Below are 23887 nucleotides of genomic sequence, written 5' to 3' on the forward strand. Positions count from 1 at the left end.
ACCAGATCCTTAACCCAGGGATTAGGTTAAGCGAGGCCAGGGATAGAACCCACAAACTCATGGTTACTAGTCAGATTCCTTTCCGCTGCGCCACAAGGGGAACTCTCCCATATAGTTTCTTTTTTTACCTGTTTACGAACTGTGCTTTCAGGCAAGAAAGAATTCTGCTGTTATAAGTTATATCATTTTTCCTCTGCATTAGTAGTAACAAGTCATTAAAAATAAGAAACATGGCTTAGTGACAGAAAGAACTAAAAGTTTCCTGACATAATTTCTAAATCACTAGGTAGTATAAAAATATTAATTTCAAATATTTTTAGAGAGATTCCCAACAACTGACTGCCCTGGTGAGCTTTTCAGGTTAATCTTTGTATGAAAGGAATTTCCTTTCCTTTTCTTTTTTTTTTTTTTCTGGTCTTTTTGGGCCACACCCACAGCATATGGAAGTTCCCAGGCTAGTGGTTGAGGTCGAATTGGAACTGTAGCCAAGGGCCACAGCCACAGCAATGCCGGATCCAAGCTGTGTCTGCGACCTACACCGCAGCTCATGGCAACACCAGATCCTTAATCCATTGAGCAAGGCCAGGGATCGAACCTGCATCTTCATGGATATTAGTCAGATCCATTTCTGCTGAGCCACAACGGGAACTCCAGAATCTCTTTTTCAAAGGACAGATCAGTTCAGAGGAAAATTATATCACTTAACAGGCTATTTGGACCAAAACAATAAATTTGAAGAAAAAAAATTTTTTTCTATTACACTTGGACAGTTCTTCCTAAATCTGTTTGTTCATATGTATTTCCATTATAAACATAATCATTTTATTAATATAGTAATAAAATTTCCATCATACTAACTATAATGTCTATTGAAATGCTCAAGTGATTCAAAGTTTTACATTGTAGTATCTTGATTCTCTGTTGGTAATACTTTTGTTGCACATTCTGAATAAGTGCAACAAAAATCTACCCTCTCCCTCAAATAAATAGAAGCTATTAAATAAATTCAAAACAGCTATCTCAGATTTCTATCCTGTAATTTAGAGAATTCTGGTTATCCTCCTGAGATCATGCTAGTGCTTAGATTCTGGAAGGATTTAATGCGATGAATTGGGGATTTTAAGTAAATGTAATAAAATGCCTACTATTTATGCAGTGGTATAATTGCTATCAATTATAGATCAGAAAGGGGGAGAAAGATAAAAATATACAGATTTTAAAAGAGTGAATAGACCAACAAAATAATCTCAATGGTGAAATTTTTTTAGAAAGGTTAATTCTTAGAGATATTTAGCTGACCATATAGCCTGTGATTTTTCTAGTGCTTCTCATATATGGATGCTTTTATTTAAATTCACTAGCTACTGTGGTTTTATTTTTTGGTCATTAATTTTTTTTAATTATTGAGAAATATGAAGAAAACATCTTACATAAATGGCATGGAATAGAGCCCTTTGATCTATCTCTAGTACACTTTTTGTAATAAAGTTTGAAAGCATATATTTATAGAGGCACAGGTTAATGTGTAGTTTGTAGGAATAAGTCTAATGAGAATTAGTAAACTTGGATTCAGTGATTAGAAAAACTAGTCTTTAAGTCAGGTCTCAGATAGCCAGGAACAATTGCAGCACCAGGGAGAGCTCCAAGTGTGCTCTTTATTCTGATGGTGTTATCCCAATGATAGAGGGCATTTGTTCTATGTGCTTTAGTTGGTTAAACAAGCACAGCTCCCCTGAGGGTAATAGATTTTTCTTCCTCATTTGGCCAGAGCCTTCACTTTGACTGAAAGTCAGAAAGCAAAGTGCAGGTATTCAGTAATGAAACTAATTTTTACATCTAGTAGAACTGATTCTGAAAAGAAATTTCATGATATCCTGCCTACTTAACTATTATTTTTGTCTTAAATAATTTAGCATGATAATATTTATTTCCTCTTCTGTCAGCTTTCCAAAGGTCTTTTCACCACCAGTGCCTTTTTTCTTCCCACTATAGTCTGAAACTTATGTTCTTGTAATTTCCCACTCCTGTCCTTTTTTATTTGGAATTTTTGTAGTCTGCTGGGTTTTAAGACCTGGAAGAGTTAGTCTTAGATTATTTAAGAAATATAAGTAGAGGTTATCCTTTGTAATCATGCAGAAAATTTTCTAGACATTTATGAAGGGTATATTTTGGTATAGAGATATATCTTGTATACCCTCTATGTGCTAGTACCAAAGTTCCATCTAGAACCTTACCCCTTTATTTATTTATTTATTTATTTATTTATTTATTTATTTAGTCTTTTTGCTATTTCTTTGGGCTGCTCCCATGGCATATGGAGGTTCCCAGACTAGGTAGGGGTCTAATCGGAGCTGTAGCCACCGGCCTACACCACAGCCACAGCAACGCAGGATCCAAGCCGCATCTGCAACCTACACCACAGCTCACGGCAACGCCAGATCGTTAACCCACTGAGCAAGGGCAGGGACCAAACCCACAACCTCATGGTTCCTAGTCGGATTCATTAACCACTGCGCCACGACGGGAACTCTGAGAACCTTACCCCTTTAATGGGTAATTTCTGTCTACTGTACAGCCACTTCAAGTCTACTCTTCCATGCAGTAATTGCTTTCCAGCTAACCACAACACTCAGTGGCTGACTCTAGGTGACCTATTTATAATAAGTTCTCTTATATCCTCAACCTCAGAGTATTCTGCCCTTCTTTCTTCTTTCCTCAGTTTTCCTTTTTTCCCTTCTTACCCCTTGAACCCCTCTTTCGTTTTGGTACTTGCCCTCTCTTCTTTCTGACGTGTTCTCTTCTTGTTTACCTCCTCTTTGCTCTCCTCTTCCTTCTTCCTTTTCTTCCCTTCATGTCCTTTCTATTCCTCTTCTGTCCCACCTGTCTACTTCCTGTCTCCTCCAATCTTCTTCCTTTTATTTAAATTAAAATCTCTCTTTCAACAGATAACACCATTACTGCCTAGATGGCATCTCAAAAAATGACTACATTCTCTTTTTCTGTAAGAGCTGCTTTAAAGATTTATCATTTTGCTTAAGTGTAATTTCCACTTCTGCCTTCTGTACTCTTTGATATTCTTCTACCATACTAAGAAAATAGAAAATGGCACATATGATTTCCTTTAAACTACTTTTCCTGCCACTTCAAAATTATCTATATCTTAACACGTTTTCTCACTCTAGACTTAGAAAGGATAACTTCTCTAGCTATACTCTTAATTTTTCCTTGATAAAATAAAAACAAAGCATATTTAGTGCAGAAAATTTAGTAACTATAAATTAAAAAAATTAAATCACATAATTCTAACACTAAGCTGTCAACATTTTTTGTATGCTTTATGACTATTTTCCTTGTATGTATCTACTTATGAAATGTATATATTAAATAGAGAATCATAGTTTATTGTATTTTCTTATTTTATATTGTAGTATCTCAGGTGTTCTTACATGCTGGTAATTATTCTTTTACAATACCGTAGAATTTTCTCCCATAACACTTAGTGCACCAATTTACTATTGACTAGTTAGGTTGTTTTTCATCTTTATAAATGATGATGGACTGCCTTTTTTTTTTTTTTAGGGGGGAGAATCTTTGAATATACTTTGAATACATCTAATAAAATGTTTATTTCTTTAGGGTAATTTGCTAGAGAAGGATTTCTGAGATAAATGATGTTCATATTTTTAATGCATGTTATCAAATACCCCTCTGGAATGATTGTACCAATGCTATGTTTCTACTCCATATGTGAATTTCTGCTTACCTAAATCTTTGCCAAATCTTTGGTTTATACATTGTACCTTTTAATAGGTTTACTATTTATAACTAGACTTTTTTTACTTAAGAAGTAATCGAGTACTTTTAAAAAAAGAAATGAAAATTCAAATAACAAAATGTGTGAGAAAGTCTCCATTATGAAGGTAATCACTGTTACATTTTTAAAATTTCATTTCCAAAATACTTTGTTCATATGCAAGCATCTAGCTGATCTCCTTTTTAATACATAGGTAAAAATATACCATACACACCATTGTTCTTTTTGTACCATTGCACTGTTAAAATTACATATTAACATAATAGAGAGACCAAACTCATTTTTTTTTAACTGTTATATAGTAACCCAATTTAAGAATCTATAATAATAGCTTCCCATTGTTTTAACATACTGGTTTTTTTCTAGTCTTTCATTGTTAACAAACTACCATAATGTTACACATCTGTATCCTATTCTTTGCTAACATACAATATGGGATAAATTTCTACAAGTGGAGTTTTTGATAAACATTTAATGCAGTCCTCATTTTTAGCTGTGTAATATCCATATACAGCACTTCTTCTCATACATAAACTTGAAGCAAACAATAAAAATCAAATTAATTAGAAAAATTCCTCTTACACCTGTAAATGTACTTATTATCCACTCTCTAAGGAGAGACAACCCCGTGTTTCACAAGTTAACCACTCAGCTGTAAGCCCGGGATCTCTTGGTGATATCTTCCAGACATCTGTGTTTCTCAGACTAAAATTGTATTCCTAAAACTAGAAAATTGGGGACATAGTCCCTAGCATTTAACTTAATGTAGTTAGACAGAAATACCTAAATGGAAATTTTTGATATGATGAAAAAGTGAATTTTGATGTGATGAAAAAGTGAATTTATATTATATTTTAAATGTTATTTATTGACCATATAAAAAGTTTTTCTTGTTTTCAGTTATAGTTGATTTACAATGTTGTGCCAGTTTCTGCTGTACAGCAAAGTGACCAAGTTTTATATATATGGGCACATTTATATCTATGGGCACATTTCCTTCTGCTATACAACAGGATCCCATTCCCCATCCTCTTTAAATGTAATAGTTTGCATCTGCTATCCCCAAACTCCCAGTCCATTCCATTCCTTCTCCCATCCATCTTGGCAACCACAAGTCTGTTCTCTATGTCTATGAGTCTGTTTCTTTTCTGTAGATAGGTTCATTTTTGCCACATTTTATATTTCACAAATAAGTGATATCGTATGGTATTTGTCTTTCTCTTTCTGACTTACTTCACTTAATACAAGAATCTCTAGTTGCATCCATGTTGCTGCAAATGGCATTATTTTGTTCTTTTCTTCTGGCTGATTAGTATTCCATTGTGTATATGTGCCACATCTTCTTAATCCATTCATCTGTTGATGGACTTTTAGGATGTTTCCATGTCTTAGCTATTGTGAATACTGCTGCTATGAACATATGGATGCATATATCTTTTTGAACTGTATTTTTGTCTTGATGTATGGACAGGAGTGGGATCATATAGTAGTTCTATATTCAGTTTTCTGAGGACTCTCCATATTGTTCTCTGTAGTGGTTGTACCAGTTTACATTCCTACCAGCAGTGTAGGAGGGTTCCCTTTTCTCCACACCCTCTCCAGCATTTGTTATTTATAGACTTATTGATGATGGTCATTCTGACAGGTGTGAACCGTATATAAACTTCTTAAAAGGTATGTTTACTAGTTTCAATATTTATTTGTCTCCACCATGAGAATGTTAGTCCCACTAGGATGGGAATATTTATCTGCTTTGTTTATTCAGTATCGCAAGTCTCTGGCACATAGTAGATACTTAATAAATATTTCTTGAATGGATGATTAAATACTGTTTAATAAGAGTAGTAAGCTTAGGTTTTTAACAAATATCAGTATATTAGTTTGTCATACATTGATTCAGAAGTCTATTTCTATATTCAGTTTATATTGATACTTTTCCATAATGAAAAAATAATATGTGAATGAAAATATAACAGATGTATCATTGTGTACACTTAATAAATATGATCTTTTTAAAAATTCCTTGTGTCAGTTACACAGTATTTTTCTGTTGAAATTTATTTAACATTTTTTCATCTTGCCTAAGATCAGTTTTTCTTGCAAATTTTGGGATATTGTCACATTTTTACATTTTTTATGAAAGGATTCAAATCAATTTCTGGGTAAGTAAGGATAATGATAGGTAAGGTAGATCCAGGTCTTTTCATATATCCTCCAGAATCAGTAAAGATCAACAAGAAGAAAAACTAAAACTGTAGAAAATCCATACGCTCAACATAAGTAGAAAGTAGAATGCTACAAACTTCAAGTTTCCTCTAAGTAGGAAAGTAAACATCAGATCCCAGCAGAGAGATTTCTCTGTCCTGAATGGAGCATTTGTAGAGAACAAGGACAATTCTGAAAAACTATGGAGGAAACTGGGATTGCTCTAAAATCACGATTAGGAGTTCCCGTTGTGGTGCAGTGGTTAACGAATCCGACAAGGAACCATGAGGTTGTGGATTCAATACCTGGCTTTGCTCAGTGGGTTAACAATCTGGCGTTGCCATGAGCTGTGGTGTAGGTCACAGACGCGGCTCGAATCCCGCATTGCTGTCTCTGGTGTAGGCCAGTGGCTACAGCTACGATTGGACCCCTAGCCTGGGAACCTCCATATGCCGCGGGAGCGGCCCAAGAAATGGCAAAAAGACAAAAAATAAAAATTAAAAAAATAAAATAGAATAAAATCACCATTAGAAAGAGAAACCACACCTTAAATGCAAAAGAATCCTGGTAGATCAGAGCACTGACTCTAGGCCTTAGGCTTAAAAGTATGTGTGATTTGAGGGTGTTAGTTTTTGAAATGTATTTTTTCTGGGGGAGAAAAAGGTTAAAGAGAAGGTAAAGCACCCTTTGGAAATGGGGTATTCAAGGGAAAAGAAGCAAAAGGGAGAAATGTTAGGTTCTGCAAGATGAAATAGAAATCACTCCCCCAAATTAGAGGATATATATACCTCTTTACATCACCACTACCACCAAAAGGAAAAAAAAATCCATTAAATAAATCATACTTGGCTACATTAAAAAAAAGGGTTTCTTGAAATGGATATCTTATGAAGCATCTCAAAGTCTAAGTCACAGTAAGATGAAAGCTTCCTAAATTTATGAAAAATCACCATAAAAAGAAAACATGAGAATCAAAATATTTCAGCAGATGAATTCCCCCCCCCAAAAAAGACAACAGTGATATAGTGGAAGAAAACTGTAACAGCTGTTTAAACTGAATGAACTAACCTCGAGCAAGCATTGGGAGAAATGAGAAACCAACTAAAATCATAAATTTAAAAACAAAATTCTCTCTCAAAACCCCACCAAATCACAAGCAATGAAACCTAGAAGGAAGTGGGAAGAGAGTTCATTGAACCCAATACAGATATGGAAGAAAAGACAAAAGCCATCTTAGAAGTGAGTTCTAAATTCCAGGATACCTAAGGGGGAATGGATGCAACTGAAATTTAATGAAGGACATTGAAGAAGAAAGGCAGAAAAATAATCAAGAAAATGAAAATGAAGTGAAGTAAAACAGGTAAAAGAGAAAGTGGTTGAAATGGAGGTGAGACAAAAAAATGGTTCAGCATGTATGTATGTGTAATAGAATTAGAAAAACTAAACAATGAGAACAGAGATAATATTTAAAACTACAATTTAAAAAAATTTTCCGAACACAAAAGAGGGCTTGCACCTACATATTGAAAGAAATGTAGACTACCTGGAGAAATTGATTTTAAACAATCAATTTTGAGTCAAAACCATGTAAAATTGGTAACATTTAAAGATAAAAAATTCTGAGAGCCTCCAGGAGAAAAAAAAAAAAAAGACCAAGGAGCCTACAGAATCAGAGTATTAAACTGACACAACTTCTTAATAGAAACATGCAAAGTAACTATAGAGCAGCATTTTCAAATACAGAGAAAAAAGTGTGAACCAAGATTTTTATATTAAACTATTCTTCAAGTAGCAAGAATACAAAAACATTTTAAGCATGCAAAACTCAGAGAATACTGTACACATGAATTCTTCTTGAGGAATCTATTAGAACATGAGCTTTATCCAAGTGAGAGCTGACTAGAAAACATGAGCAGAAACATCCATGGTGAGTGTTAAGCAATTTATTTATGGATCTAAGACTTAAATATAGGTAGCAATAAAGGTGAATGAAAAATGTAAATATTATATATTCTTACAAAGTACAAAGTAGAAATAATGCAATTATAAAGGAAGTAGTAAAGAGTAAAGTAGAAAAAGCTTTTTGATTGCTGTAAAAGCAATAGTTGGGAATAAGAGTTACCATTAAAAGTTGACATACTAGATGATAATAAGAAAATGGGATTAAGGGATTGCAGATGGATAAGTGCAAAGGTGGCCAATAGAAGAAAAATACAGGACTTCTTAAATATCAAAAGCAATTTAAAAGGAAAAGAACAAGGAGAATGCATCGCATAAATTAGTCACTGCTTTTAGCTGTAAGCCACAAGTTTAATAACAAATTTTGAAAGGTAAAAGCAACAGGGATGCAGAAGAACAGACTTAAAAGCAGAATACAAACAGAAACAAATGAACTTGTTTCAAATGATGTATCATACATCTAAAGACCATAGGAACTGTAAAAATTATATTGAATTCTAGAAGGTTTGTTAAGAGTTGAGCATGTGTGTAATTTTATTGAGAAAAACATGAACCAGATTTCTTACTATCAGAGAAGAAAGTTAAAACTATTAAAAGGGAAAGCTGGCATTGAATTGGCAGTAGAGGTAGTAGTATTAGTATGATCTCATCCTTTTATATAGAGATAGAAATAGATTTACATGCATGCATGAGTTTGTATTTCTTGCTTGCAGGTCCTAGAAGCAAAGATATCTCTATAAGGTCCAGATACTGATTTATGAACACCATTCCTCATTAAAAAGAAGCAGTGTTCCTTGGAGAAAAGGGTGATTTTAGGGCAGGAGCAGGGAAAATACAAGTGAAACTGTTATATCTTGTAATTTAACAACACCATCAATGGGACATATTGACACAATGTACCTTGTAATGTATGCACTAGAATACACATTTACTTCTGTTATTTCTGCCAAAAGTACATTCTCAGTATTTAATTTAATTACAAAGAAATATCAAACAAACCTAAATTCAAAGACTTTCTACAAAATAACTGCCTTCACCTGTTGAAAAATGTCAAGCTTGAGAAAAACAAGAGAAATAATTTTAAATGGTTCAGGAAAAACTGTGTGTGTGTGCGCGCGTGCACGTGTGCGTATATAAAGAGAGAGGGAGGGATTGAGTGAGAAGAATATGATAAGGCAAATGATTAACAAACAGCTGATGTATTGAGTAAATGTGAGTTTTTTGTACTATTGTGACTGGGTATATCAGTATAAAAAGTTTTTAAAGGGTACAAAAGTTTTTAAAGGAGATTTGTAAATTGTTTGGAAGATTCTTTTTCCTACTTCAGTGTAGACATAATGAGTTTTAATATAAGACATGCAAAATATTTTCAGCAACAAAATCACATGGTGGAAGCAAAATTCTTTTTAAAAAAATTTTTTACAAAAAAAAAAAAGCTGTCTCCATAGCATGAATTTCCTTTTAAAAGTAATTAACTTTCTTTTCATTGTTAAAATTTCACCTTTAAGGGTAGATTAGATGTCTTTTTGTTTTCTAAAGTATCTGTTAGATAAGATGATGCTTATCACCTAATGCTATCATAGGAAAAGTCCACAATTTGGGGATTTTTGAAAAGTGCAGTGGGTAACTTTTTACTCACACACTTCTCAAACTGGCAGTACTTTTAAGCACCCTTTACTAAGGTATCCATTCAACCTCTGTGATACTAAAATTTTTCTGTTAATTTACATCTCACTATGAGGTAGATTGAAAGATTTTACCTTATTAATGGTTTTTTGTTCGGGGGGTGTTGTTGTTTTGTCCATGCCAGCAGCATGTGGAAATTCCTGGGCCAGGGATCAAATCCACACCACAGCAGCCACCTGAGCCACAGCAGTGACAACAATGGATACTTAATTCCCTGTGCCACAAGAGAATTCCAGATTTTACATTATTTCAGAGACCTTGTTTGTATATAATAGACCACATTGAAATCATCCTGTTCCATGAGTACCAAAGCGACTCAGTTTTGTATATATATATGTATATGTGTGTGTGTATGTGTGTGTTCTTTGTATATATATATATATATATATATATATACACACACACACACACATATATATATATATATAGTATTCTTTTCCATTAGTTTATCACAGGGTACTGAATACTGTTGCTCTACAGTAGGACCTTGTTGTTTATCTATTCTGTACATATTGGTTTGGCTCTGCTAATCCCAAACTCCCAGTCCTTCCCTTCCCTATACCCCTTTACTCCTTGGCAACCACCAAGTCTGTTCTCTATATCTGTTGAGTCTCTTGGTTTCATAGATATGTTGATTTATGTCATAATTTAGATTCCAATATAAATGTGAATGCCATTATTTCATTCTTTTTAGTGGCTGAGCAGTGTCCATTGTATATATGTACTGCATCATCTTTATCCATTCATCTGTCCATCTGTCACTGGACATTTAGGTTGCTTCCATGTCTTGGCTATTGTAAACAGTGCTGCAGTGAACATAGAGGTGCTTTTATCTTTTTGACTTACAGTTTTATCTGGATATATGACGAGGAATGGGATTGCTGGATCATATGGCAGCTCTATTTTTAGTTTTTTTTAATTTTTATTTTTATTAGAGTGTAGTTGATTCACAGTATTGTGTCAATTTCTGCTATATAGCATAGTGACCCAGTAACACACACACACACATACACAAACATATATGTATGTGTATATATATGTTATATATATGTGTGTGTTATATATGTGTATATATATATATACACACACACACATATATATATATATAGACACACACACACATTCTTTTTCTCATCTGTTTTTCTGTCATGGTCTATCCCAAGAGATTAGTTATAGTTCCCTGTGCTGTACAGTAGGACCTCATTGCCTATCCATTCTAAATGTAATAGTTTACATCTACCCAACCCAAACTCCCCATGTATCCCACTCCCTCTCCTGTTTCTTTTGATAACTACAAGTCTCTTCTCTGTGTCCATGAGTCTCTTTATGTTTTGTAGATAGGTTCATTTGTGCCATACTTTAGATTCCACATGTAAGTGATATCATTTGGTATTTATCTTCCTCTTTCTGACTTTCTTCACTTAGTATGAGAATCTCTAGTTCCATCCATGCTGCTGCAAGTGGCATTACTTGTTTTTTTCCTCGCCAAGTAGTATTCCATTGTGTATATGCACTACATCTTCCTAATCCATGCTCCTGCTGATGGACATTTAGGTTATTTCCATTTCTTGACTCTTGTCAATAGCGCTGCAGTGAACATAGGGGTGTATATGTCTTTTTGAATTATAGTTGTGTCCAGATATATGGACATGAGTGGGATTGCTGGATCATATGGTAGTTCAATATTTAGTTTTCTGAAGAACCTCCACGCTCGTTTCCACAGTGATTGTAGCAGTTTACATTCCCGCCAACAGTGAAGGAAGGTTCCCTTTTCTCCACACCATCTCTAGCATTTATTATTTGTAAATGTGTTAATGATGGTCTTTCTGACTAATATGAGGTGGTACCTCTGCATTTCTCTAATCTTTAGTAATGTTGAGCATTTTTTCATGTGCTTGCTGGCCATCTGCGTGTTTTCTTTAGAGAAATGTCTGTTTAGGTCTTTTGCCCATTTTTTGATCGGGTTGCTTGGGTTTTTTTTTTCTTGTTGATTTCTATCTGTTGTCTATTTTTAGTTTTTTGAAGAACCTCCATGTGGTTTTCCAGTGGCTGCACTACATTTTTGACACTTCTGACTTCAGCTTCTTTGGTGCATGACCCTGCCTGTACACAAGCAGTACAGGACTTTCATATGTCTCATCTTACCCTTGTAATCTTCCCTCTCTGCCCTTGTCCTCTTTCCTCTCTTTTCCTCCCCTCTAGCCACTTTCTCTTTCATCGTCTGTCATCCCCTTTCCCCACTTCTTCTTCCTTTTCCCATTTAAAGTACCTGCTTCTTCATTGTGGCTTTAAGTAGAATTAACATGTTTTTCTAAATATTTTCTTTTTATAAAAGACATTTGTTTCTCAGTGTATATCTTCTCTGGTACAGATTTCCTTTAAAAACTCACCCCAGGAGTTCCCGTCGTGGCGCAGTGGTTAATGAATCCGACTAGGAACCATGAGGTTGTGGGTTCGATCCCTAGCCTTGCTCAGTGGGTTAACGATCCGGCGTTGCCGTGAGCTGTGGTGTAGGTCGCAGACGCGGCTCGGATCCCGTGTTGCTGTGGCTGTGGCGTAGGCTGGCAGCTACAGCTCCGATTGGACCCCTAGCCTGGGAACCTCTGTATGCCGCGGGAGCAGCCCAAGAAATGGCAAAAAGAAAAAAAAAACAAAAACCCCTCACCCCACATTTTTTTTTTACTATAAAAAACTATTTTTACTGTAAAATGTTTTACTATATAGTAAGTACCATAGGTCAGATATATTAGAAACATCTGTAGCTGAATTTAGCCGTATAGAAAACCTCTATTTTGCCCTAATCCTGTTTTTTTTCAAATTCTTAGTAGTGACTTCTTGTCATTTTCCAACAATATTTGTTTTGTTGCCCTGTTTTTCATGTATTAATGTAGCTATTTTTATCAGGAGAAAATGAATAAATGTTTCCTAAGTTAAATGGAAGCTGACTTTGGAAAGACTCTTCTAAATATTTATCACTAGACGTACTTGAAATAGTATATATTTTAAAACTTTAGACGTACTTGAAATAGTATATATTTTAAAACTTTAATAAGTGTTAAGTTTCAATGACTTGAAAAATATTGCTGAGAAAAATGTAGAGGTTTGTCTTCAAATTCTGGATACTTAGAACATCTTGAGAATTGTCAGTAGCATAAGAAATATAACATTAACTAACACAAGGTTTATCATCAACGTTGGGGCATATAAATTCACAGTTCAGATAGTTTTTTTTTTCATGTAATTTAGAAATCTTTTGGCCTAGTTCTTTCATATCTGATTGCATTGCTGTTGTTTTTTTACTTCATAGTATTGCTGTAATGAGCTCATGTGAGAAGTGTCAGCTCTGCCATTTTCTTGTTTATATTTGCTTGCATTATTCAAACTGGTTTCGTTGAAGGGATCTATTAATCTTCTTATCCTTTTGTGAGAGACAATTGAGTTAAAATTAGATAACATTGTCTTTAAATATACGTAATGTAGACATGCACAGACATTAGTACCTGGCATCTAATTAATGATTAAGTTTCTACTGGTCAAAAGTTAATGAATGAATGAGGATTTCACTGTTAGTGCCTCCCTGTTGTCGCACATCCCTTAATGAATGACATATGGACTCCCAGATGAATAGAGCAAAAGAAGGAGGAGGCAGTGTCAATCCATAAAGTATTTCTCCCTATTAGAGTATCTTGTGTGTGTGCCGCACTTTGAAGTGTACTCTTCTATAAGAAGCAAAGAACCCTGGCAAGTCAAGGTGTAGTGTTCTGGTAAAGCCTGTAGGCAGCAAAGGAGTAGATTGGGAATTATTTGTTGTGTATGACATAGCAAAGGAGCGATATAGGTGGAGTTTTCTTGTGGCTTAGCTGTTTAGGGATCCAGCGTTGTCACTGCTTTGGCTCAGGTTGCTGCTGTGGCACAAGTTTGATCCCTGGCCCAAGAACTTCCTAATGCTATCAGTGCAGCCAAAAAGAAAAAAAAACAAAACAAAGCAAGATGATTTACAAGAGGTCAAAAGTAGAATATAGGATTCTTCATTAATTAAATTTATCTCCAATGAAACATGGCTGCATTATTTTAGTAAATAACCTTTGGCATCCTTTGTTTAGCTAATATTTTCCTCTTTGATCTACAGATGAATTTAATGTTGACATTTTAAATGTCAAACTGTCATTGAATTTCTCTTCAATGTTGAATGTTTTGTATATTTAATATGTATCAATAGCTGTTTTTCCTAATATTTATATATATATAGACATCTTTTAACTGCAATTTTTATGAAATTTTTCAGTTTTCAATTAAATTTCAGGAAACTTCTAATCTTTTTCTATAATTGGAAACACTTTATGTAGCAGTAGAACGGTCTTTTTTTTAAGTTTGAAATAACTCTGCTTTTTTTCTGATGTTGTAAAGAAAATTTTTTAGGAACTCTTGTGGTGCAGCCGTTTAAGGATCCAGCGTTGTCAATGCAGCAGCTAGGGTTGCTGCTGTGGCAAGCCTTCGATTTCTGGCCCGGGAACCTCCACATGCCAAGGATGTGGGCAAAATTTTTTTTTAATTTTAAAAATTTATCATGCACATAAAGCTTAATTACATGCAAGTTTATCCACATCAAAAAGAGACAAAATAAAACAAGCTCTACTACTACTTTTCAGGCCCTTTTTGTGTTTCTTTATTGTGTTTTTCTCCTAAGAGATAAATTCAGGCTTATTTCCTAGGTGATAATTATTTGGCTTTTTTTATGGTCGTACCTCATATTCGTCAATTGAAAAAAAATTAATTTTTTTTTTTTGTCTTTCTGTCTTTTCTAGGGCCATACCCTTGGCATGTGGAGGTTCCCAGGCTAGGGATCTAATCAGAGCTGTAGCTGCTGGCCTACGCCACAGCCACACCAATGCCAGATCTGAGCCACATCTGTGACCTACACCACAGCTCTCGGCAATGCCGGATCCTTAACCCACTGAGTGAGGCCAGGAATTGAATCCGCAACCTCATGGTTCCTAGTCGGATTTGTTAACCACTGAGCCATGACGGGAACTCCTCATTTTTTTTTTTTCTTGTTTATGGCTCATATAAATGGAATCATAATGTATTCTTCTGAAATGATTTTTTTTTCTTGTCTTTTTTTTGTCTTTTTCTGGGGCCTCACCCATGGCATATGGAGGTTCCAGGTTAGGGGTCTAATCAGAGCTACAGCCGCAGACCTATGCCAGAGTCATAGCAACACAGGATCCTCAACCCACTAAGCAAGGCCAGGGATCAAACCCGCAACCTCATGGTTCCTAGTCAGATTTGTTAACCACTAAGCCATGATGGGAACTCCTAAGATGATTTTTTTACTTGACATTTTGTTGTTGGCCATTTGTATTGATCCCTGTTAATTTTTCCTACCCTATAATATTTCATTACATGAATATGCTGCCACATTGTTTTTATTCATGCTTTCATTTATGAGTATTTGAGTTGTTTCCAGTCTTTTCTAGGGTATATGCTTATGAGCGTAATTGCTCATCACAGGGTATTCTTTTTCTTCTCCTTTTCTCTGTATATTACATACATTAATGTTTTTATTTTCCTCTAGTGATTTGGCAAGTAATAATCTGGACTTTAATTTTGTTGTTAAACACTGGTGAAAAATTTAGAAACACTGCCAAGAACGAATTTCCCTTAATGTTAATGATGAGGATAAACCAATATTGTTTGTTATCCCCATGTAAGTAGCATACAGTATACAGCTTTAGTTCTTCTTACTACTACTTCCTTTTTTTCATTTTTGTGAGAAAGTTCTTGACTATCATTTTCAAGTTATTTTAATAGCTTTATATTTTAAAAATTAGCTTTATATTTACATATTCTTTTGTAATTATCAATGACATTGGCATTCTTGTTTGTAAGATGATAGTTGTGATTGAGACAAAGATGTGTTTAAATAACTTCTGTGCACATCATCAGTCATCTTTATCATATAGAATACTTACTGAATCTTTATATGTCTGAAAATGAATTTCTTTTTTCGTACTTGAGAAATATGATTGAGTATGGATTTCTTACGAAAAAACTTTTATTTCCTCAGAACTTCGGTGTTTGTTCATTATTTTCTGGCAATTTTGAAGAGAAGTCAGAGCCTAGTCCAACTGTTCTGTGTAACTTTTGAGGAGTACTGGTGTTTCTGGGTATTTCTAGGAATCTTTATCTTTGAAATTTACATCTTTTATTAGGATATGTCTGAGTGTTTTCTCTTTCCTTAATTTTTGCTTAGTGACTTTTGCACCCTGATACCCCGCCCTCTTTGATAAACACTTTAAAAACATGTTAGCTAAAGAAATTCTTCTGTTATCTCAATGATTATTGGTTCTATTCCATTTATTCTGGTCTTTCCATTGGGGCCACTTTTTTTTTTTCTATGTTTGATCTCCTTTTTATCATGCATGTCTCATTTTTGTCCATCCCATTGTTTTCATTCTTTTCTGTGAGAGCGAATTCTCATGCTTGTCTTCTGCTTTACTGAGGTGATCTACATTGTCAAATCTACTTTTTAAATGTCCCTTTTTTTGTGGATAATCCTGGGAAAAGAAATGTCGTTATCTTTCTGGTTTTCTAGCTACCATGCTTGACTTTATGTCTGATGTTTCATCTTGAAGTTACTTGTACATCCTATAAGTAGAGGTCCCATTACCTGATGATAACAATCTTTCCATGCTGGCGCTTCTCGTAGGTGCCCCACATCCCTGGGTCTTTGGATTCATTTTGACAAGCTTTACAAAGTAAAGTTGTGAGGGTTTTGCTTCCTTTCATAACCACTGAGTTAAACTCAACTTTCTGTACTTTTTAAAAAAAAATAATTTGTAACTCTCTGAATCCCACAATCATATTTTATTGATCCTTAGTAGCTAACGGAAATCCAAATTGAACTTGCCTTTCTATCTAGTTTGGCTGAAGATTTCCTCTACTTTCCACTAGACCATGTTGTTCTCTCAGAATTGTTTTGTAAGTGAGTTTTGTAATTCCATGAAGTTGCTTTTAATGAACCAGAATTTCAGAAAATTTCTCACAAATTATACAAATTTTTATACTTTCTTCAAAGTTCACTGGAATTAGATTTAAGAGATAAATACAGGTCCTTTAATGCCCACATTTTCCTAAATATGTCAAAAAATTTTTATATATTTTTAATTTCCAAGAATTCTACCAAAACGCTAACAAATAAAATTATGAGATCCTTGGGAATTGCTTTAAAATAATCTGGAAAGGGTTGTGAAGATAGGTAATTGTGCTATAGATGAAACAAGACTGACCATGAGTTTTGATATCTGCTGATGGGTACTGTTGTACTAGTTTCTCTACTTTTACATAAAATTATTTTTAGTTTTCCAAGGGTTTAATTTCTTTCTTAGAAAAAGATTTCTTTGATTGTGGTTAAACCATGTACGCTATGACAATATTTAATCTTAAATTTGTTGTGCTTTCCAGTATGAACTGATACGATCAGTTTCGTAATTTCTGTGGAGATTTCAAAAGAGAAATCACTGTGTCTCATAAATCACGTATTGGTGATTTTATGTAACACATCTATAAGCTAATTTAGTTTTTGCATGCTTAATCTGTGAGATATTACAAAAAGTTAAATTTTTCCACATTTATAGCAATAGTGCCTATGTTTTTTATGCTATTGTAGGTGGACTCTTTTCCTTCCATTTTATTGGTCACACTTATTAAGCTTTTTAGTTCAGTAGTGCTATTTAAAATAATTCCTATATTATATGCTAAATGTTCATATTTTCCTTTGTTCTCTAAGTTTGTGACCTTTAGCATATAGAATCCACCACAAAATAAATTAATGCTAAGTTGAAAAAAAAAAAGTTATAATTTATTCCACCTGAATCTGTACCTAATGTTGAACTAAGGAACCTGGTTTTCTGTTGCCTGATGAGAGTGACTGCCATCTGGTCTTGAGTTTTAAATATGTAGTATACCAGGTAGATTACTGTAAGAGCTCAGAAAATACCTGTTTGATTAATGTATTAACTACTCAAATTGATGCAGGAGTTCCCGTTGTGGCTCAGTGGGTTACATATTTGCCTAGTATCCATGAGAATGCGGGTTTGATCCCTGCCCTTGCTCAGTGGATTCAGGATCCTGCATTGCCTCGAGCTGTGGTTGTAGGTCGCAGACACAGCTTGTTTCTGGTGTTGCTCTGGCTATGGAGTAGGCTGGCAACTGCAGCTCCAATTACGCCCCCTAGCCTGGGAACTTCATATGCCACAGGTGCTGCCCAAAAAACAAAACAAAACAAAACAAAAAAAACCTCCAAAGTGATGTAATTGGCTTTGAGAAGAAAAGGAACCGTGCATTTGTAGTTTGATGAGTGAACACAGTGTATCTGTTGGTGTGTAAACTCAGGGTCATGATAGATAATTAAATCTGAAGACCTAGACTTTGAGATGTAACATTGTATTTTAGCTGCTTTCTCTTGTCTGTTAATTTTTTTTTTTTTTGTCTTTTTTGCCATTTCTTGGGCTGCTGCTGTGGCATATGGAGGTTCCCAGGCCAGGGGTCCAATGGGAGCTGTAGCCGCCGGCCTACACCAGAGCCACAGCAACGCGGGATCCAAGCCATGTCCGCGACCTACACCACAGCTCCCGGCAATGCCGGATCCATAACCTACTGCGAAAGGCCAGGGATCGAACCTGCAACCTCATGGTTCCTATTCGGATTCGTTAACCACTGAGCCACGAGGGAACTCCCTGTTAATACTTTTTAGTTTTAGAAGTTTAGCTCTTTGGAAAACCAGAAAAAGGACTTCATGCTTACTTATTGAGAATGACAGGAGATCAGAATTGGGTACAAAAACATTAGTTGAACTAAGAAAGGTTGAGTTTCAGTTGGAAATATTTAATCATGAATGAGAACTAGTGCTGACCCTCAAGCCAGAGAAATAAAAATTTCAAAAATTGTAACAATTTGCCTAAACTGTAAATTTCTGGGAATTGGAATTATGTAAAGAATCCTTTTGGAGAAATAGGGTTAGATTGTGCTAAAGGGATCGAAAGGCATATATTTTAATAATCTTAGGAAAATATGAATTAGAAGGGTTTTATGTATATAATGTATTCTATTTATTATGAGTATCTAGTGCTTGTGGTTGTGTTAATCATTCCATTTTGCTTACACTCCATTTTGGGTGTTCTGAGAGGAAAAAGATAATACTTAAGGTCATTCTTTACTCGTAATGTTGTTTTCTCCCCCAGCATAATAAAACCCACAAATTTTAAATCTACTGTGCTCACTTATGATAACAGATTTATAAAAAGTATCTTAAACATATTATTAGCATAAAGGGTTTTGGTTTGGATTGATTGGTTTTTTTAGGGCCACACCTGCAGCATATGGAAGTTCCCAGGCTAGGTGTCAAATCAGAGCTACAGCTGCTGGCCTATGCCACGGCCACAGCAATGCGGGATGTGAGCCAAGTCTGCAACCTACACCACAGCTCATGGCAATGCTGGATCCCTGACTCACTGAGCAAGGCCAGGGATCGAACCTGCATCCTCATGGATACTAGTCAGATTGGTTTCCGCTGCGCCACAATGGTAACTCCTAGTGTAAGGTTTTGATTTTTATTATGTAATAAAATTAATTGTCTATAGTTTGTTTTTGTCCCTTCCATTCTGAAAGACTATACTTGCTAAAATACCTCTATCACTACTGTTGCCTCAGTGCTTTCATGTGATGTAGATAAACCCTTATTTGCAGAAAATGTCACAATTTTTAAGCAGCTACTTGTCTCCAAATTTATATATACTCTTCATTAGAAATTCAGAAAGAGTGGGCTTAATTTATTATTCATTTAAGTCCATTGTGAGTCTAACTGAAGAGAGATTGTCTCTTGTTAATCATATTTTGTTTTGTTTTTGTTTTTAGACTGTAAATTCTATCTGCTGGGGCATATCTCCAGCATCCGAGTGAAATGTATGCAACTGCATACAATGCTCAAGGGTTATATCTGGCCAAATGTCTCTCCTTTTGTATCTCCAACGGTAGAAAAAAGTGTTGGATTCATTAGCTAACAAGCTACCAGCTAGGAAAGAGTTCTTTGCTCAAATTGAGCTTACATGGAGAACTTAGAAGGAATGAAAGGGGCAGTTTCCAGGCTCGATGATATGAAGTATTGTTACTTGTAAAACTAGAAGGGGAAAATGAGGAATGGTAATGATTTTCCCTGTCATTAGTTTTCATATTTGTAAATTTAAATCTTTCATTCATCCCACCTCGAAAGTTAAGGTTGAGTACTAAAAACAAAATAATTCTGAGATCATTATACCTGTTCATTGATAGACCTTTCTCTCATCTCAGCTGTCTGTAACTATAAAAGCAAATGGGTGGGGAGCTGCAGGACGTATAAAATAGTGACCAATGGACTTAGTACCTGCCTGGATCAAGAATGTCGGAAGGATTGATCTATAAAATAATCACATCTAGAACTTTTCTATGGTAAATATAAGTCATTGTATTAGTCAGCTTAACTTCTTATGAAGTATAGTGGCAAGTTCATTATACAGCATTATGTTTGACAGGAGTTTGACCAGTTGTTTCCCTATTTTAAAATCTTTCTTTGCAATCTTATATACTGGTAGGTGATGATAATTTGTGAATTTGAAATTTAATTCTAATTCATATTAAGATTGACCATACCCAGTGATGATAACAGTGGGGAATACAGGAACTGTCTTATAAATTGGTCAAAATGCATGGGGCATATCACTTTTAGATGAGAATTTGGCCATATTGCTGTTTAAAATGAGCATAACATTACCAAAGTCTATCAAGATAAAATTAATCCAAGTGTCAAGATTAAGCTTATTACTATTACTACATGAATTGTAATAGCAAAAAACAAAATTGACAATGTCTTTAGAGATCTAATTAAGTTATGATATATCAATAGGATCATATATTATACAGCTGTTAAAAAAGGCTGAGTACTGTGTGTATTGATATGCTCAGATCCCTAAAATGTGTTGTTAAATAAAAATATACACAGAAAATATGCTGAAGTACTAAGTGGCACATCAACATGTAGTTATCTCTGCTGAGTGAGATTGGGAGCCCAAGGGAATCTTCTTCTTTTCATTTCAATGACCAGGTATCCTTTTTTTTTCTTTCTTTTTTTTTTTTTTTCCCCATCTTTGGCTGCTCTGCAGCTTATGGAACTCCTGGGCCAGGGTTCAGGTCTAAGCTGCAATCTTGACCTAAGCTACAGCTGTGGGCAACGCTGGATCTTTAACCCACTGCTCTGGAGGGGATTGAATCCATGTCTCACTGCTCCCAAGATGCTGCCAATCCCATTGCTCCACAGCTGGCGCTCCGATGTATCATTTTTTTTTTAAATCAGTAAATAAAATATACTGTCATTTGTCCACATATAGTTGTCCTTTGATAGTCTTTACTTTTATATTTTTATTTGAGTTATTGGTGTGGTCTTTTCTGAAAAATACAAAAACACTTTTAGAACCATTGCTTTAAGTTTGTCTGCAGTATTACTGCTGAAATGACTATTCCACTTAATATAAGGGGTTTGTGGTATCTTATTTTAAATTTTAAGGGCCTTTAGAAAAAGGAAACAGATATATGTGGTAGGAGTTAAAAAATAATATGTAAATCCTTTTTTAAGTCTCTGTTGTGCTGTTTTTCTATTTCAGTTACCTAGAAAAGTACGAGAAAGTTCATCATTTTGGGGAGGATGATGATGAGGTACCACCAGGCAATCCCAAACCACAGCTTCCTATTGGTGCAATTCCATCTTCCTACAATTACCAGCAACACAGTGTGTCAGGTAAATATCTCTGGAAATGAGTAAGACATAGGTCCACAATTTTGAATTAAGAAAATAGACATCACCAATGAATTCTACTCCCTTGCCTTGCACATGAAAATACTTCAAGCCTTGGGGTAATGCACATTCTAAAGATCAACATCTGATTGTCATGAGGACCCTTCCTGTCCTTGCCTGCATATAAGAATTTTCAGAGTTAAAATTTACCTGTACTTTCAAGTGAAGTTTTTCCCCTTATTTCTTTAGCTAAAGATCAGTTTAACATGAGTAGTCACTAGAATGATACGAGGAAGGTCTTATTTAGGATTAGGAAAGCCAAACAAATACTCATAGCATCTACTAGATTTTCTGTAATTCCTGAAATTCCCAGTACCAGAATTCCTCAGAAACATTTCTTACTATTCAACTATTTTCTTGCCGTTGTATCAGAGACTGAAGATTTTTTTCATTTAAGCCATTCTTGTAATGGTGATAGAGGAATCTACAGCCAAAAAGAACAGGATTGGAAATAATCAGGTTGTGAGCCTAACAAAGGTTCCTGAAGCAGAATAGATGGGAGTTAATGTTTAGTGGCTCACGGGGTTGAGGCTGTGAAGACCAGGAAGAGCGCACTGAAGAGATAAGTATCTCTTCTTCAGTCATCATTTGCCCTAAAAGAGGATATGTGTCCTTTTTAAAGGGTATGTTCTTTATAAAATACACTGTTAGCTACATCTTTATTATTTTTCATTGGCACTAATTCTCATCTCTTAGGTAATCCTTAGATTTAAGCACTCTGATTTGTGTCAATAATACAGGTACTTTTATTTTCAGTTACCTATTTTCAAAGTGTCTTTCATGTTGAATTTGACTTTATTTCTTCCCTAGTCAGTAATAGCTGAAGAAACAATCTCCAAGAAATGTTGATCTCCATTAGGAAAGGCTTCATCTGATGCTTTTGTATATTTGGGGCTGGGGAGGGGTGGTGGCAGAGGTGAGGGCAAACCAAATCTAGCTTCATCTAATAAGTTATTATCTCAAGAACTAATGTTAAAGAAGAAAACTTTAAGTCATATTGTAGAAGATCTTGTTGATAGTTGAAGTAGGTAAAATAAAACAGGGTGATTTGATAGGTAATATGCTTCCTTTTCCTAAAAAGAGCTCATGACCATTATCTAACTCAAGGTTGTTATAGAGTATACTCCTACAATGAGTGAGTCATTGTCCTAATGACCTTTAAGGCTATTTAATAACTGTTGGTGCAGTAACAGCTGAAACTGTCCATTCTTGTAGCTTAAATAGTGTCTATTGGAGCTCCCCTAACAGACCCATTTCTACATTAAATCTTGTTTAACATGAAATTTTTTCTGTTTTTTTTTTCTCCCTTATTTAAACATGATATACTATAAGAAAGAAAATGTGAAATATTGCCGGTATTTCAGACGCCTAATTAAAGTCATTGATAGAGCCACACACTTTAACGGAATGACAGAATTCCTTAACCTGGTGTTATAATAACTCTATTCTGATATGCTGTCATATGTCTGTCCTCTTTTTTTTAAGGAGATTTTGAGCAGTTATATAACATGTAGTATGTTTGACAAAATCAGGATTAGGGACTCATGAAAGGGAAAAAACCTAGAAATTGCTAGGGAGCATCAGACTAATAAATCTAATTCAAAATGAAAAGCAGTAGTATTTCTGGGTAACATTTATGAATTTGGAGGTGCTTTTAATTTTTTTGAAAGGAGCCATAGCAACATTATGACAGTGTTCTGAAAATTAACATGACTGTTAATATCCAAAATAAATCCTTCACTGATGATTCTTTTCAAATGCCATTAAGGAAAATACAGTAAGCTTTGTGGCTGTCAATTTGTGTGTGTGTATATGTGTGTGTGTAAATAAACATGGAACTGGAATTACATTGTGGTAGATTAAGAGCCTTTAGGAAATTTTAATTAGAACCTTTAAAAAATTTATTTCTACATCTTTGATCATACAGCCTTATTCTTCGATAATTTGAAAGGTAATTTAAATTGGCATTTAGTGTGAAGTGCAGTTCCACTCATAGAATAGTGTACATTGATAGAATATGGGGCCAAATTTTCTTTTAAGGATATTGACTCCTTTTGCCCAATGACTTTAAGTGGCCAAAAATTGTTAAATAGATTTTCTTTGACTTTTAGGATTATTAAAAATTGGCATCAAAATATGGTGGTTTTGTCATTTATTTTCATAGTTTTTTTGTGCTTTTCATTGCCAAGAATACCTAGTAATCATTTTCCTTCAGTTCTTTTTCTTGGTATTGATTTGGATACAGTCAGTTCTGCAGAATTGTAGGATAGATTATTAAGGGTTTTTTGTTCATTTCTTAGATCTTTTTTTTTTTTTAATCGCTCAATAAATTTATTACA

The 23887-nt window shown here is 34.7% G+C and overlaps 1 protein-coding gene across 1 annotated transcript in view; it reads left to right on the forward strand.

The window, feature by feature from the left end:
* Window positions 1-23887, forward strand: part of ARID2 (AT-rich interaction domain 2) — a 155046-nt gene that overhangs the window by 67216 nt on the left and 63943 nt on the right. Inside the window, exon 4 of the mRNA XM_047788027.1 lies at window positions 21358-21491. Coding sequence (XP_047643983.1) covers window positions 21358-21491 — 134 coding nt within the window. The remainder of the gene's footprint in view (window positions 1-21357; window positions 21492-23887) is intronic.

Source organism: Phacochoerus africanus, chromosome 7 (genome assembly GCF_016906955.1).
Source record: "Phacochoerus africanus isolate WHEZ1 chromosome 7, ROS_Pafr_v1, whole genome shotgun sequence".
Lineage (NCBI taxonomy): Eukaryota > Metazoa > Chordata > Mammalia > Artiodactyla > Suidae > Phacochoerus > Phacochoerus africanus.